Source organism: Myotis nattereri (genome assembly GCF_964212035.1).
Source record: "Myotis nattereri genome assembly, chromosome: 3".
NCBI classification, from domain to species: Eukaryota; Metazoa; Chordata; class Mammalia; order Chiroptera; family Vespertilionidae; genus Myotis; species Myotis nattereri.
Window position 1 is genome coordinate 180,883,345 of NC_138077.1, and position 18,489 is coordinate 180,901,833.

Below are 18,489 nucleotides of genomic sequence, written 5' to 3' on the forward strand. Positions count from 1 at the left end.
AGTCACTCTTCTGTAAAAATTATTTTTTAAAGAAGATTGTGCCAGTTCTTTCACTAAGTTGTGAAGGGATTGAATCTTATTTGCTCCTTGCTATTCATATTATGAGTGATGGCTGTTTTGGTATGGCATGATAGGTCAAATGGTTTTAGCTTGGAAAACCAAAATACTGGGGTTGGGGGGGAAATGCATATAATATGCCACTTGATAGTCTATACCAGTGATGGCGAACCTATGACACGCGTGCCAGAGGTGACATGCGAACTCATTTTTTTGGTTGATTTTTCTTTGTTAAATGGCATTTAAATATATAAAATACCAAAAATATAAATCTTTGTTTTACTATGGTTGCAAATATCAAAAAATTTCCATATGTGACATGGCACCAGAGTTAAGTTAGGGTTTTTCAAAATGCTGACACGCCGAGTTCAAAAGGTTCGCCATCACTGGTCTATACTAAGGTCTTTATAAATAAATTGGGAATTAATAAGTTCACTTTAAAATAGATCTCATAATTCTACATAGAATATTAACAGAAAGGAGGAATACTGACAGAGTGGAAAGAGTACTGACAATCAGGAAATCTGAGTTCTAATTCTGACTCTGTCCGTATGTTTCTGAATGATCTTAGGCCTTTTCATTTTCTTATTTTTTACTCATTTCTAAAACAGGATTAGATTACATATTTTTTGAGGTTCATTTTAGCTCTAAGACTGATTGTGTTATAACTTCATAACTGAACATTCCCTATCTATAAATTTCTTCCTATATTTATTAGTGGCTTTTCTCATGCTTTGGATTTTTTTATATCTTCTATCAATTGATAAGCAAAACTCAGGCTAAATTTTAAAAGTTGTCTTGACAGTCAATTTTACTGTCAAGACATAGTAAAATACCTTAGATTTATACAACAATGGTGAATCCCTTTGACAGATGAAGATATGTATGCAGTATTTTTGGTATTCCTTTTTATTTTGCTTCTGTTGATCAAATTCAAAATGCTTAATTCTTCTAGAAGCAGCAAGGTCAGATTCTAATGATCCTTTAAAAAATGGTTTAGATACTGCCTCTCTTTTCTGAGAACTCAGTATGGTACATTCTTTCATAAAATATTGATAGTTAATTTTCTGGGTGATATTAGAAAAGAATTGAGGAACCTAATGTAGTTTGAAGAGGAGATCAAATTGTTTTGATTCAGATATAGTGGGTACATTAGTGAAAAGAAAGATCCCATGATTGTAATAATGGAAAATGGTTTATATTCATTGAATGAGTAAGTGTCTGCAAAAGGGAGATACAGTAGTTTAGTTAAGAGTAGGCTTAAGAATAGCATAGAATTTTGCAATGGTTTTATGATTTAATTTTTAATTGAAAAATGTGAACCTTGTTTAAGGTGAATATGAGAATTAATATTGGAAGTGAGAAGAAAAAACTTTTGAGGTGTTGGGAGAATATTTACCTATTCAAGAAGTTAACTACTTTTCTGGGTCATTGTTTTTGTCCCCTTATATTTTCCTCTGAAAAGGAAATTGTTTTTGATTTTTGAGATCAAGGCTTGAGGAAGTAACAAGATTGAAATTTAAATATATTATGTACTGAATTATCATTTGTTCAGGGCTTTCTTTAGTGTATTCTTAACTATGAATTTCTGAAGTATGAATTTCTTGGGAAGTTAATTCTCAAGTATGAATTTCTTTTCTAGCAATCGCAGAGCCCGTTTTTGCTGTGGTCAAAGCTGACTGCTAGATTGTGGTTTAAGTCACCTTATACAAAAATGTCTTCAACCCTGCTGGTCGAGACAAGAAATCTTGATGGGGTAGTTGGAGCTGAAAGCAGGTTAGGCATTTATTAAACATCACAGAACAGATTAAACTGTGGCTTGAAAAAGGGGCTATTTCTCTGTTTTAACTGAGTTTATGTGCCTAACTCTTTAAAATATTAAACAGTATCAAGTGAGGCATTTTGGTTCTTCTGAAAACATACTTTTCATTTTCTGACACGTGGTTTGACTTTATATCAGCTACATACTATTTTTTAAAAGCTCTCTTTTTAAGAGGGTAACCATTTTCCAAACAATTTGGGTCTTCAAATGTTTAGCCCTTTAAAATTGACATTTGTAAAATTTGGGAAAGTTAATAATTCAACTTCCTATCCTCAAGGATTTAAAAAGGAGTGTTTTTCTTTCCTTTTTTGTGTGTCTTTTAACTTAACAATGACATATGGTATACCCTAGTCATTTTTAAAATGTGTACCTCTTCACCATCTATTTTGTTAAAAACTCTGGTTTTCCCAAGCTATGGAAAATTACTATCAGTTGATATGTAATGTGTTTTATATAACTTCAATAAGTAGTGAACAACTGGTGCCTGTACAACCAGATGGACACCAGCTCTCAGGAACCTATTTAAAAGTCTCACTTTGCTATACTGCTTCTGTCTCCAAGTCCCTTATTTGAATCTGGATAGGAATGAAGAGGGAGAGAGAGATAGAAACATTGATAAGAGAGAATGATTGATCTGTTGCCTCCTGCACACTAGGAATGGAGCCTACAACCTCAGCATGGGTCCTGTTGGGGAATCAAACTGTGACCTCATGATTCATAGGTCAACACTCACCTACTAAGTCATGCAATAAACTTGTTCCTTTCTCTCTCCTTTACAAAAAAAAAGTGAACTAAAAACCTCTTTAAAATTCAGTTCTGTAGTATTTTAATAGCTAAAGATTTTCTTTTTAACCATTTACTTCTCGTCTTGTTAGATGTTTTCCTAACATGTTACTTTATGCCCTGTTTTAATCAAAACAAAAAATTTTACTCTGGCCAGTTTCTCAGTGGTTAGAGCACTGCCCATGCACTGAAGGGTCATGGGTTCAATATCCTGTCAAGAGTACATACCTGAATTGTAGGTTCAATCCCTGGCCCCAGTCGATATGTCTCTCTCACATTGATGTTTCTCTCTCTCCCTTCTTCTGTTCTTCCCTTTCTCTCTTTTTCTTCTGCTCCCCCCACCCTTTCACACTCTAAAAATCAGTGGAAAAAATATCCTTGAGTGAAGATTAACAAAGAAATAAAAATAAAAACAAAGAAAAGTTCTGAGTAACATTGAGAAGTTACTGACCACAAAGCCCTTTAATTGCTTAGAGATCTTCGAGGTAATCTAAGGTATATTATTGTGTAGATTTCCGAAATCTAATAAATCAGGAAACAAACTTCACTCAGAATTCTGAAATGCTGACACAAAGTATTATTTTGGTTGGCTAGCCAGTCCCTCTTTGCTTTTTTTCTGTTTCTGCTTTTCCCCTTAGGTCTGCACCTGTTCAGCATTTGGCAGGGTGGCAAGAGGAGGAGCAGCAGGGTGAAACTGACACAGTTCTGGTGAGTTTCACTTTGCTGCTCCTCCTGATTATCAGGGAAAGAATTTTGTTACTTTCTATTGGAATACATCCATCTCCAAGTGGATCCTTAAGATGAGATCACAAAATTATTCCTTTAGTATTGACTCACTATTTGTATGTGCTCTGCTTACTCCAGTCTGCAGCGGCTCTTTGTGTTGGAGTTGGGAGTTTTGCTGATCCGGATGACCTGCCTGGGCTGGCACATTTTTTGGAGCACAGTAAGATCTTTGTAAAATATTATTCCTGGTGTTTTCCCCCTTTAAATTTGTATGAATTGATTTCAAAGATAACTAACTGGCTTGATAGAAGTATATGTTTAACAAGAGAAAAGTCTAAGAAAAAAATCTTTATGAATATCACAGGTGAAGACTTAATTTTAATCTCCTTTAGTGTATTTGTTTTGAGGATTAGAATGAAACAACTTAGAAAACTATTTGAAAATGTAGGTTTTAGCTCAGCTGGTGTGGGTGAGAAGTTGAGTGTCAACCAGGAGGTCACGGTTTAATTCTTGGTCAGGGGACATGCCTGTGTTTTGGGCTTGAGCCCCAGTATGGGGGGAGGGGGGATGCGGGAGGTAGTCGATCAGTGATTCTCTTTCATCATTGAGGTTTTTTATTTTAGTTTGTTTTTTTAATATATTTCATTGATTTTTTTACAGAGAGGAAGGGAGAGGGATAGAGAGTTAAGAAATCTTATCAATGAGAGAGAAACATCGATCAGCTGCCTCCTGCACATTCCCTACTGGGTATGTGCCCACAACCAAGGTACATGCCTTTGACTGGAATCGAACCTAGGACCCTTGAGTCTGCAGGCCGATGCTCTATCCACCGAGCCAAACCAGTCAGGGCATCATTGGTGTTTTTATCTCTCTCTCCCTCTCTCTGAAATCAATAAAAACATTTTTAAAAAATTTATTATTATTCAGGTCTGGTAAGGCCAAAAGATCATCAGATAGTTGCCAGTCTCTAGGAATTTAGGCTAGAACCATGGGAGGGGTAGTCTCTTCCTGGGTTAGGCAGGCCCCAAGATGTCATAGCATCAGAAATACAGAAAATAAATTTGAAAAAGAAAAAGAAAAATTAATATCTAAAGTAAAAAGGCACGATTACTATAAAACAAAATAGAAAATAGTTTAATCTCATTAAAACCTATATAAATGCTTTACAGTTATACTTAAATTTATATTTTTCCTGAATTACTCATTTCATATTTTATATCCTGGTTTTCTAAGCTATTTGAAGGTAAACTTCTCACCTTATGAATTTTTATTGTAACAATCTGCATAAATGCTTATGTTTAAATTTTAACATTATCACAAATCATATTTCTTTAAAAATAAAATGTTTAGTTTTTGAGTGTAAAAGTAATATATGAGCATTATAGAAAATTATAAAAAACAAGTATAATGAAGAAACTATTATCCAGACATAACTATTGTTAATGTGTTGATATTATTTCTTCCAATATTTTTTCTTTATATGAGAAATTTCCTTGATAATACAAACATTATCTATATCTTTGTTTTTGTGTGACTTTGTGTTCTTTTCACTTAGTGGTATTCATGGGTAGTTTGAAATATCCAGATGAGAATGGGTTTGATGCTTTCCTGAAGAAACATGGGGGTAGTGATAATGCTTCAACTGATTGTGAACGGACAGTCTTTCAGTTTGATGTCCAGAGGAAATACTTCAAGGAAGCCCTGGATAGGTAACTAACTCAAAATGTATTTTTATTTTAATTATATAATGACACCTTACAAATTGAAATATTGGGCATTGTTCCATGGTATTTCTTTTTAAGCAGTACTCTAATTCTGTGGCATTGTAACAATACTTCATTTGGAGAAAAGAACATCTTTTCTCCCTTATTCTATAGTACTTAGTCTTTTTATTAAAGATTAAACTGAAGCCCTTAAATACCTTTGGAGTGTTTTAAAACTCAAATACACACACACACACACACACACACACACACACACACACACACACTAGAGGCCTGGTGCACGAAATTCGTGCACTTGTAGGGGGTCCCTCAGTCTGGGAGCCTTCAGGGGATGTCTGACTGCCGGCTTAGGCCTGCTCCCTGTGATGAGCGGGCCTAAGCCAGCAGTTGGACAACCTTAGCGCTGCTGCAGAGATAGGAGAGTCTCCTGTCACTGCCGCTGCGCTCACCAGCCATGAGCCCAGCTCAGGGCTTCTGGCTGAGTGGTGCTCCCCCTGTGGGAGCGAACTGACCACCAGGGGGCAGCTCCTGTGTTGAGCGTCTGCACTCTGGTGGTCAGTGCATGTCATAGCAATCAGTCATTCCGCTATTCGGTTGATTTGCATATTAGCTTTTTATTATATAGGATATATTTTATTGATTTTAGAGAGGAAGGGAGGGAGAGAGAGAGAGAGAGAGAGAGAGAGAGAGAGAGAGAGAGAGAGAGAGAAACATCAATGATGAGAGAGAATCATTGATCGGCTGCCTCCTACACGTCCCACACTGGGGATCGAGCCCTCACCCGGGCATGTGCCCTGACCGGCAAACTGTGACCTCCTGGTTTGTAGGTGGACATTCAACCACTGAGCCACACCGGCTAGGCAATATTAGTTTTTCTAATTTATTAGAAAATATGGAAAATAGAAACACAAAAGAGATAAGATTGCTCCTATTAACATGATTGATGTTTAGTATATAAGCATCTATATTTTTTACTCTTGGATCATATTGTTATGTCCTTTTATGTTTTTAAACCAGATAAATCATTTTTACAAATCATATAATTTATAAACATAATTTTACATGATTGTGTATCATTTACATTGTGTAGAAATACCATAATCTACTTAACCAGTTATATATTATTGGACAGTTGAGTTGTTTCCAGTTTTCTAGTATTGTAATGAATATTCTAATCTTTGTGCACATGCTTGATTGTTTCTTTTAACTAAGTTAAGAAGTGAAATTTTGAAGTATATTTGCACGTATATTTAAGGCCTTTTCTTGTAAAATCTTTAATATTTACTGCAAAATTGCTTTTGAGAAAGTTTATATCAGTGCATTAGTAGAGTTTTGATATCACAAGGTTGCAGACGTAAGTCTACACTAGAATAAAAGAGTCATTTTATAAAAAATTCTAGATAAATGTAAGATTGAAATATAAAAAAAGAAATCTTGAATTTGACCAGTGTAATGTAAGTCTCTTAAAGGTAGAAATATGTCTATTTTTTGTTGAGATATCTCCAGCATCAACAATTTGGTATAAGATATTTATTGAATTCATTATGTATTTATTTGTAGAAAAACATAAAATCAAAACACAAATGACCAGAAAAACTCAAAACGTGACAAAGGTCCAGTTTTCTGAAAGGAATTGTCTTGTGCCATAAGAGATTAACATGACCTTGAGAAATCTTTTGGGTAAATTTCAATAAGTTGAAAGTATATGACATTATTCTCAGTGGAATAAATATTTATGTGTTTCTGAACCCCCAAATTAACAACTTCTTTTGTTAAAACAATGTCAAAATCCCATTAAAATTGACAATTAAAAAAAATTGACACAATTACTTCGATATTTATAATAAGATAGAACATGGTGGTTTTTCTTCACTAATCTATAATTTGGCAGTCTACCTGTGTTTTTATAATATTTTATAGCTGTTTTTATTCATATACTTAAGGATATATGCACAGCACATACATTGGGTAGTCTGTTTATGTAATTAAGCATTTAACTTCAAAAAAACCCCAAAAGAATAGAGACCAAAAGAAACCAAGGAAGGCAGTGCAAATGATGCTCAAGATTATCTAATCCAATAAAAGACAAACATGCAAATTAACCGTACCTTCGCTATGCCTAAGCCACACCCACCAGCTAATCAGAGCGACTATATGCAAATTAACACAACCAAGATGGCACCGGCAGCCACGGAGCTGGAGTGAGCAGGAGGCTTGGCCGCTCCAGTCATGGAGAAAGCCAAGCTTCCCGGCCAGCTCTGAGCTCCACTGAAGGCAATAAAGTTTCAATTATAGAAGGTAAATAAATCCCAGAATTAAAAGAAAAAAGAAAAAAAGGAGAGGCTGGGAGCTTCCGTCGCTGGGGGACTTGGCCAGCCTGAATACGACCCTCAGCCCCTCACCCAGACTGGCCAGGCACCCCAGTGGGGACCCCCCACCCTAAAGAGGGTGTGGCCAGCCTGAAAACAGCCATCAATCCCTCACCCAGGCCGGCCAAACCTCCATGGGGTGAGGGTCCCCACTGGGGGGGGGGGCTTGACCAGCCTGCAAACAGCCATAAGCCCCTCACCCAGACTGGCCAAACCTCCATGGGGTGAGGGTTGCCACTGTGGGGGGCTTGACCAGCCTGCAAACAGCCATCAGTCCCTCACCCAGGCTGGCCAGGCACCCCAGTAGGAATCCCACCTTGAAGGGGGTGTGACCAGCCTGCAAACAGCCATTAGCTCCTCACCCAAGCTAGCCAGGCACCCCAGCGGGACCCCCACCCTGATCCGGGACACCCTTCAGGGCAAACCAGCCGGTCCCCACCCGTGCACCAGGCCTCTATCCTATATAATAAAAGGGTAATATCCAAACTGACCCTAACAGCAGAAAGACTAGGAATGACTGGCCACTATGACACACACTGACCACCAGGAGGCATACGCTCAATGCAGGAGCTGCCCCTTGGTTGTCAGTACGCTCCCAAAGGGGGAGCTCCGCTCAGCCACAAGCCAGGCTGATGGCTGCCAGCACAGCGGTGGTGGTGGGAGCCTCTCCCACCTCAGCAGCACTAAGGATGTCTGACTGTAGCTTAGGCCTGCTCCCTGCTGGCAAGTGGACATCCCCCGAGGGCTGCCAGGCTGCCAGAGGGATGTCTGACTGCCAGCTTAGGCCCAATCCCCCGGGGAGCGGGCCTAAGCCAGCAGGTGGTCATCCCCTGAGGGGTCCCAGACTGTGAGAGGGCACAGGTCGGGCTGAGGGACTCTTCCCTCCTCCCCGAGTGCACAAATTTTTGTGCACCGGGCCTCTAGTTTTTCTATAAACTTAGAAAATCAGGAATACTCTGAGAGTGACTACATGTTTGCATAAAGTTTTCAGTTCTCCTGGTTCACAAAATCTTAAGCAGTGGACAAGTTGAATTCTGAAGTTGAAATCTTAAGCAATAGGACCAAATACAAAGAAGGAAAAAACCCACTTCACTGGGAAAAAGAATAGACAAAAGTTATGTTGAATAAATTGTGACTACCTCAGAGATGATGAAACAGCATAAAGTCTATTTAAAGAACTTGTTTCATTTCTTCTTAAAGAGGTTCTATACATTTTTTTAAAAAATCTAAGAACTGCTTCAGGAAATCAGAAGATATTTACACCTTTAGTTCTACTTAAAATTAAAAAGAACCTACCAGAATTAAGAAGAATGCTACTGGATTAATAGGAGAAATTAATAAGAATATCAAATCATGATCATGCCACAATGGTAGGCAGTGATAGAGCATTAAGTATTTGATATACTATAATAAACATGGTAATAGTATACCTCTACAGTTAAGGAATAAAAAGTCTTTGGATCATTTGTAAATGACTCATATAGATAGTGTCAGTATTTTTGAATAGGTCAGTAAAACCTAGTTTCCTCCCGCAAATCTCATTGTTTATCAGTCTCTTGGGACATTTAAGGAAAAAGTTGAGGAAAAGACTGAATTTTTACCCTAGTAAGTAAATGAGAATCGAAACAACTTTTGCCCTGATGGATTTTCTAATTTCAATAAATTTGAACTCTAGAAGTATTTCAGGGTGAGGGCCAGAAACATCAAAGCCCAGGACATCTACAAAGTGCAATATCTAAAGGAGAACCCCCCTTATAATAAGGTGGGACTCAACATTTCAAGATACAACCTCATTGTAAACAGAAAAATAATTTGACAAAACCATTACTCTTTCACAATAAAACACTTAATAAACTAGGAATAAAAGGAAATTTTCTCCACCCGATAAAGATTATCTGTAAATAACCCACAACTAACATCATACATAATGGTGAAATATTGAAAGCTTTCCCCCACAGATTAGGACCCACATGTCAGCTATTACCACTTCTGGTCAACATTGAAGTGGAGGTTTGAGCTAGGGCAGTTAGGCAAGAAAATGAAATAAAAGGTATGCAGTTTGGAAAAGAAGTAAAACTATCTTTATTAGCAAGTAACATAATCTTATTAAAATGATTCTCATTATTTGTGAAGAATTCACCTACTCACTAAAATTTATTTGTAACTCCAAAATCAGTACGATGATTTTGCAGTCATTCATGGACATGTGAAAATTTTTATAAATTATGAAAAGTTGAGTTGCTGACACACATTCTCAGCTGAAGTTGAACAAGGCAACACTCTGCTTTTTTGTTTCAGCTTTCATGTAGAGGTGACCAGAGGATGGAGACCCTAGGGGACAGTATACTAGAATTAAAAGGAGCTCTGGCTCTGGAGCCAGTTGGATGGAGTTTGATGTCAGTTTTTCTCAGTTAATGTACAGATTATGGTTGATATTATAACCATAAACTCCGAAGATTTATTTAGTTTTATTTTTAAAATGTTTTTATTGATTTTGGGGGCGGGGGGGAGAGAAACATCAATTGGCTATCTCCTATTTATACCCTACTGGGGATCTAGCCTGCAACCCAGGCATGCACCCTGACTGGGAATTGAACCGACAGCCTCTTGGTGCATGGGATGACACTTGACCAACTGAGCCACACCAGCCAGGGCATATTTTATTTTACTTTTTAATTTTCTTTTTAAATTTAAAATTTTTACTTTAGAGAGAGAGGTGGGGAGAGAGAGAGAGAAACATTGAGATTTATTTTTAAATAGACAAGCTAATTCTAAAACTTATAAGTGTGGTGATTGCCAGGGGGAGAAAAATGAGGAAAAGTGGAAGAGACCTATAGGGGGATAATTAATTAAAAAATAAAGTGAAAAAAAAGGTAATACAGGGGCCTAAGTATAGGCCAAGATACTTTTGAATTGGAAAAATAACAAGGTATCAGGAATTGACCTACTAGATAATAAGATTTATTTTGTAATTAGGACATTGTGTAAGCAAAGAGGTGATGGAATAGAGTAGAGATCCTGGCAAATAGACCAATGTATATGTGGACACTTGATTATTAATAGGGACAGTATGGAGCAGTGGGAAAGGGCTTTTTAAAGAAATGATGCCAAAACAGTTGGGCTTTTATAATGGCAGAAACAAAATTGACTCCCTACCTCACAACATATACAAAAAAATCAAGTTTAGGCGGATTATAGACCAAAAAAGTGAAGAGTACAGCTAAAAGTTTTAGAGATAAGTCTGAATTTAGCTTAAGTAAGAATTATCATATAAAATACAAGAAGCATATAACATGAAGGCAAATGATTGTGCATTATGTTTATTAAAAGGTACCATAAAGAGTATGAAAAACAACAACTAGAAAGTGGAAGAATATGTTTATAATACATTACATTTAGAATAACTGTCCTGGATTTTTAATTATTAGATTATATATATAATTATATGTAACATACTTACCATATGTAAATGGGTAATTATATATTTTATAATTATTTCTAGAGTCAATAAGAAAAAGTACCACCTCATAGAAAAAAAGCATTAAATAGGCATTTTACTAAAGAAGAAATTAAAATCATTAATAAATATATGAAATGGTATTCACCCTCATTAGGTATCAGGAAAATATAAATGAAAACCATCATGAGATTTAACTATCTACTTACATAAAAACCATGGGTGATGTTCGTAACATACGGACTAACAGCAACTGAGCAGAAGGAAGTCAGTCCTACAGGGGTTGTCTTGGCAATGGCTGCACCCTCCCCCCAAGCTGTTTCCCAGAGGTATTTCCTGTAAGGGCGGAGTGTGAGGCAGGAACCCGCACTGGGAGCATGGAGGCAGATCTTTCTAAAGCAGTGATGGCGAACCTATGACACGCTTGTCAGAGGTGACATGCGAACTCATTTTTTTGGTTGATTTTTCTTTGTTAAATGGCATTTAAATATATAAAATAAATATCAAAAATATAAATCTTTGTTTTACTATGGTTGCAAATATCAAAGAATTTCTATATGTGACACGGCACCAGAGTTAAGTTAGGGTTTTTCAAAATGCTGACACGCCGAGCTCAAAAGGTTCGCCATCACTGTAATCTAAAGTATGCTGCAACAGCACGGGGTGAACCTGAGTGGGGCCGCTGAAAGGCTTAGAAAAGACAGACAAGAGAATGAAAGCCGGGTTTCGCTGCTTCTTTGAGAGACAGAGACCACACCCACAGCCATGCCTTTATTTTATAGCAGATGCTACGAGGCAAAGTAAGGGCGTGACCAAGATGTTTACAAACATTCTGCTGGGTTTCAATCCTACTCAACTACATGCATCTGAACTCGTATCAAGGCAACATCACTCAGGCACGTGGGGCCACGTGTTCTGACCATAGGTTCAGGCTCACAGCTACAGCTGTTGGCTATAATTGTGCTGGGAGGGCCCTGCCCTCCAAGCTGGGACTTGCACGTGGCAATGAGAGGACTGTGCCGTCTCAGTCCAAGGCTTGAACCTGTCTAAAACACTGTACTGGCTCCCCACAATAAAGTTTTAATTCTGTTTCTTTGTTACTAATGTTGTGGTCCCACCCCATAACAAAGAAACAAAGGAAAATTTCCCCATCGAATTTCTGAATAGTATTACTCCTTCGGGAATGCCGTGTCATAAATTAAAATTGAAAGTGGGTGCAATCATCATGCTATTGAGAAATCTCAATAGTAAATGGGGTCTTTGTTATGGTACCAGATTTATTATCAAAAGATTACGACCTAACATTATCAAAGCTGAAGTACTAACAGGATCTGCAGAGGGAGAGGCTGTTCTGATTCCAAGTATTAATTTGTCTCCATCTGACACTGGCCTCCCATTTAAATTGATTCGATGACGGTTTCCCGTGATGCCAGCATTTGTGATGACTATTAATAAATCACAAGGACAAACTCTAGACAGAGTAGTCATGTTCCTACCTGAACCCGTTTTTGCACATGGTCAGTTATATGTTGCTTTCTCTCGAGTTTGAAGATCATGTGATGTTACAGTTAAAGTTCTAAACTTCATCACAAGGGAAATTAGTCAAGCACTCTGAAAGTGTTTTTACTCTTAATGTGGTGTACAGGGAGATATTAGAATAAGTTTAATCACTTTATCAGTCATTGTTTTCATCACGTTGTTTTTATATCATGTTTTTGTTGTTTTCATCGTTTTTATATCATGCCTCTGTTATATCCTTTTGTTACTGTTTATTAATAAATTTATATATTATTTTCATATACATTTTACTAATTTCCTTTCATCTCTCACACTTCTATTATAGAGAAAGGGCAAATAGCAATATTAAAATATCTCTGCTAATTAATTCCCTTTTTAAAAAATATATATTTTATTGATTTTTTACAAAGAGGAAGGGAGAGGGATAGAGAGTTAGAAACATTGATGAGAGAGAAACATCGATCAGCTGCCTCCAGCACACTCCCCACTGGGGATGTGCCTGCAACCGAGGTACATGCCCTTGACCAGAATCGAACCTGGGACCCGTCAGTCCGCAGGCCGATGCTCTATCCACTGACCCAAACCAGTTAGGGCAATTAATTCCCTTTTAAGGTGCACGAATTTTGTGCACCGGGCTACTAGTCTTACATATTGCTGAACATTTTAAAGTCTGACAATACCAAATGAGGGTGAGGTTGGGAAATTGGAGGAATTGGAACTGCTGATGCAAGTGTAAATTAGTATAATCACTTTGAAAAAGTTTGATATTGTCTAGTGATATTGAACATGCATATGTTATTACCTAGGATTTCCTTTCCTACAAATATATGTGTATATATAAACAAACTTGTGCACATTTATAAGAATATTGATGTTTATGACAGCATTGTTTTTAATAGTAAATATGGGATATGCCCAATTGTCCATCAGCAGTAGAATGGATGAATAAATTCATGCAGTGGCATATTCTACTGTGTTGCAAATAAATGAAACAGCCACATATACCATCATGGATGAATATTAAAAACATGTTGAGTTAAATAAATTAGACACAAAGAATACATAGTTTATTTCTATATAAGGTTCAAAAACCTGTATTTTCTAGTACACATATTCTCAGGGGACATGATAGTGTTCTCTTTGGTGGCAAGTACTGGTTCTTGGGGGGGTGAAAAATGTTTGATAGGATAATGGTTTGTGGCCTCCAAAAGCTTAATCTTACATAACAAAATTTTTACTTGCTATTTCTCCTTGAGTGTTCTTTAAGTATATCATAAGCACCATTGACACTGATGTTGAGTTTGTGGAAGATATACAAAGTGTATGCAAGGTCAGGGCTACAAAATTGGTGGATAGATGATGGGAGTACTTTCAAATGATTGTTTGATCTCAGAGACACCCACTATAGGTCGATTGCACATATGTGCCAGTTGGTTGCCATTGTGGATGTTGTTTAATTTTGATCCTTCGTGCATTTGGGTGTGACTTTGGGTTTTAGAATTAAATAAGAATAATCTGTTTTATTATTTAATTCATCAAAAGTTATTTAACCCATCAATTATACCATATACTGAAAAGGAAAAAAATGTTGACAGTATCTTAATGAATATCTAGTAGCTAGTTAAAAGTTTCTTCTCTAAGTAAGCTTCAAAACCCAATTATCTACACAAATATTCATAACAGAATTATTCATGACAAAAAAGTACAAACAACTAAATGTCCCTCAACTAATGTATGGACAAACAAGATGTGGTATACATCCATATAGTGAATACTGTTTAGTGATGAAATTAAAGAACTACTGATACAAGCTATGACAGGTAAACTTTGAAAACATTGTTAAATTTAAAAAGCCACTTATGCCTCGCTGGTTTGTTTGGCTCAGTGCATAGAGTGTTGGCCTGCGGACTGAAGGGTTCCAGGTTTGATTCTGGTCAAGGGCACATTCCCGGGTTGCAGGCTCAATCCCTAGTGGGGGAGTGTGCAGGAGGCAGCCAATCAATGATTCTCTCTCATCATTGATGTTTCTCTCTCTCTCTCCCTCTCCCTTCCTCTCTGAAATCAATAAAAATATATTTTTTAAAAAGCCACTTACGAAAGACCACAATTGTGTGATTCCACTTATGCGAAATGTCCAGAACAGGCAAATCCACAGACACAGAAAATAAATTAATGGCTGCCTAGATGGGGAGGGCTAGTATCCAATTTCTTTGTGGGATATTGAAATAGCAAAAATTAATTTATAGTGATAGTTGCACAACTCTGTGAATATACTGAAAAATATGTGTACTAAATTTTACAGTATGTGAAGTAGACCTCAATAAAGTTGTAAAAAAGTTTCTTCTCAGATAAGCAAAAGTTAAAAGTATACTAAATATTATAGAAAAGTTTTATGTATTTTGCTATTGATGGAAAAATTAATTTAAAAATTGATTCCATTGCTATTATATAAATGCTAGTTTGCATATATAATCTGATACATCACAATTTATATAAGTAAATTACATTAATAGCAATTACAATTATAACATTAAGTGAAATACTAATAGCCTTTAATTTTTTTTAACTTAAAATTTTTATTTAGCTGAAACCGGTTTGGCTCAGTGGATAGAGCGTCGGCCTGCGGACTGAAAGGTCCCAGGTTCGATTCCGGTCAAGGGCATATACCTGGGTTGCGGACATATCCCCAGTAGGAGATGTGCAGGAGGCAGCTGATCGATGTTTCTCTCATCATCGATGTTTCTAACTCTCTATCTCTCTCCCTTCCTCTCTGTAAAAAATCAATGAAATATATTTAAAAAAAATTTTTTATTTAATTATTTGTAACCATGCATTGAATAAAAAGTGGGCTTTATACACTTTTTATGTATAAAACCACAGATACACATTCTATCTAATAAAGAGACTATGCTAACTGACCCTCACGCCGTCACAAAGATGGCGGTGCCCACAGCCAATAAGGCGGGAATATGCTAATTGACTGCCCTGCCCTCAAAGATGGCAGCACCCACAACCAATAAGGAGGGAATATGCTAATTACTGCCCTGCCCTCAAAGATGGCGGCACCCACAGTCACTGATGGCGGTGCCCAGTCCCCTCAGCCCCACTGGGGCTGCAGGTTCAGTGCAAAGTCGGGGCCACGCCCAGGCGGCCCCCGCTGCTCCGCATGCCTGCCTCCAGAAACCCTAGTCCCCCTCAGTCCCCCAGCTGCTCAGGGATGGCCCGAGGTGCAGACAAGTCTCAAATGGTGGCTGCCCAGCTGACGCTTGAGGTGCAAGCAAGACTCGGATGGCAGCTGCCCAGGTGCCCAGGGTCAGCCCGAGGTGCAGGCAAGCCTTGGGTGGCGGCTGCCCAGCCGCCCAGGGCTTCCTGAGGCTCAGGTAACCATGGCTGGCCAAGGCTTGCACTGCCGGCAGTGGCAGCAGCAGAAGTGTGATGGGGGCGTTGCCCTCCCCTCATCGCTGGGTCAACTCCTGCCCCTGAGGACTCCCAGACCGTGAGAGGGGGCAGGGCGGGCTGAGGGATCCCCCTCCCCCATCCAGTGCATGAATTTTCATGCACAGAGCCTCTAGTACAGTATATAAACAGATCATATATCTGTGATATTAAAATTTCATGGAGTGATTAGGAGAAAATTTCTACAAAGCCTCCCTCAGGTTGAAAATGAAAAAACAAAAAGTCAAGAAACAACTGGTCTAAAATACATAAAGGTGGCAAAACTATAAAGGAAAGCAGAGAAATGATTACCATAACATTTGGAATATTAACTCTAAGGATAGGATTGGTGTTGGATGCTTCTAGAGTTTTGATAGTGGTCTATTTCTTGACCTGGGGTGGGGAGCTCAGTTATGCATTAGTCTGTATGTTTATGTTTTATAAACTTCTCTGCATGGTGTTAAATTTCATGATTAAAAAAAGTAGTTTCTGGACTTTAAATATAGAAATGCAGAATATTGTTCAGATTTCTCACACACATGATTATGAACTAATCTCCAACTTAGTAAAATTTCTTAAAAAAGTGAGATGTTGACTGATGAAATGCTTTTACTGAACAAAAACAGAAATGCCATTTTTTTTTGTGTTTTTTTCAGGTGGGCCCAGTTCTTCATCCATCCACTAATGATCAGAGATGCGATTGACCGTGAAGTTGAAGCTGTTGACAGTGGTGAGAAAAGTGCTTTATGTCTTACCACTTTTTCCTTTATTGAACCAGTTTTTTATTTAGCACATTTATCATTCTTTATCACTACTCTATTTTATTTTTATATAATAAGGGTTAAATTGAAAAAGATGTGTCATATTTATTCCTGAAGCCGTTAAATGTATAATTCAGTATGGATTTGAAATAAAAGGATGGTAGATTTTTATTTTTTTCAGGCTTTTAAAAAATAAATGTTTTTATTGATTTCAGAGAGAGGAAGGGAGAGGGAGAGAGAGATAGAAACACCAACTATGGGAGAGAATTATAACTGGCTGCCTCCCTCACGGCCCCTATGGGGATTGAGCCTGCAACCCCGGCATGCTCCCTGACTGGGAATCAAATTGTGATCTCCTGTTTTATAGTAGGGGCACTCAACCACTGAGCCATGCTGCCCAGGCTTTTTTATTAACACTTTCATCAGTAAAATCTTGGATATAGCATCTTGGAGTTTTAACCTTCACATCATTAATTACCTAGTTTTATTTGAAAATAAGGGAAAACCTCTAGAAAGGTGAACTGACTACCCAACGTTAGAAATATGTTAAGACATTGTTTGCAGGTAGTTTTTATCGTGCGCTAACAGGTGGCGCGGGCCATTTTTGCAGTTGAATAGATTGATTACCGTTATACCTGGAAGTACATACATAATTCACCATTGTATGTGTTAGAGACTCAAATTTTGTCCTTTGGAATTCGTATATCTGCATGTTAGCATCCCTTTAGAGCAATAAAAAAGTATAAAAATAAACATATTTATACATTACCCGCATTCTACCGCTACTCTATAAAAAACATATTAAGCCAAAACCGGTTTGGCTCAGTGGATAGAGCATCGGCCTGCGGACTGAAAGGTCCCAGGTTCGATTCCGGTCAAGGGCATGTACCTGGGTTGTGGGCATATTCCCAGTAGGAGATGTGCAGGAGGCAGCTGATCGATGTTTCTCTCTCATCGATGTTTCTAACTCTCTATCTCTCTCCCTTCCTCTCTGTAAAAAATCAACTCAAAAAAAAAAAAGTATTAATACGTGCCCCGCGCTCTACTACCAGTCAACGTAAAACGTATAAATACGTTTCCTGCATACAATGTGTTAAGTCATAGAGCCTAGCCTAGATTATTGCTTTCTCAACTTCAGTGTTATAGCACATGATTAATTTTTGTTACTTACTTTCAGTTCTTTAAGCTTGAGTTTCCAGGTAATAAAGTAGATACAGAATTTCATTTAATTAAAAGTGTTTCTTTAAAACTGACAGAATATCAGCTTGCAAGACCTTCTGATGCAAACAGAAAGGAAATGTTGTTTGGAAGCCTTGCTAGACCTGGACATCCTATGGGGAAATTTTTTTGGGGTAAGATACTTTTATCTTGTTTCATATTTTCTAGTTAAGGAAGATTGAGGATATGAAAAGTTGATAAAGAATGGAAAATTATAAAAGTAGGGTAGCTAGGTAACTTTTACATTTTCAAATATAAAGTAGTATTGCCTATATTAGGTTCTCTAACATTGAATATATGAAGAATAGCACCTAACATTTGTGAATGCTTTGTTGGTGTTAGATACTCTGCTGACACCACATAAATTATCTCATTTGATCATCCAAAACAGTGTTTTGAGCTGGTTACTATTGTCATCTCTAAAGATAAAGAAACACACTAAGAGGAGACAATTTGCTTAAATCACACAGTGATTGGATTTGAACCTCTGTGTGTATGTATGTGTGTGTGTGTATATATATATATATATATATATATATATATACACACACATATATCCACACTAATAAAAGACAAGCATGCAAATGGACCGTACCTTTGCTATGCCTTAAGCCACGCC

At 37.4% G+C, this 18,489-nt stretch overlaps 1 protein-coding gene across 2 annotated transcripts in view; it reads left to right on the forward strand.

The window, feature by feature from the left end:
- Positions 1-18,489, forward strand: part of NRDC (nardilysin convertase) — a 77,835-nt gene that overhangs the window by 19,513 nt on the left and 39,833 nt on the right. The window contains exons 3-8 of one of the 2 annotated variants that reach the window (XM_081087121.1): positions 1,700-1,833; positions 3,301-3,370; positions 3,527-3,608; positions 4,944-5,097; positions 16,548-16,621; positions 17,909-18,004. In XM_081087121.1, coding sequence (XP_080943247.1) covers positions 1,700-1,833; positions 3,301-3,370; positions 3,527-3,608; positions 4,944-5,097; positions 16,548-16,621; positions 17,909-18,004 — 610 coding nt within the window. The remainder of the gene's footprint in view (positions 1-1,699; positions 1,834-3,300; positions 3,371-3,526; positions 3,609-4,943; positions 5,098-16,547; positions 16,622-17,908; positions 18,005-18,489) is intronic. The other variant, XM_081087120.1, reaches the window with a different exon arrangement.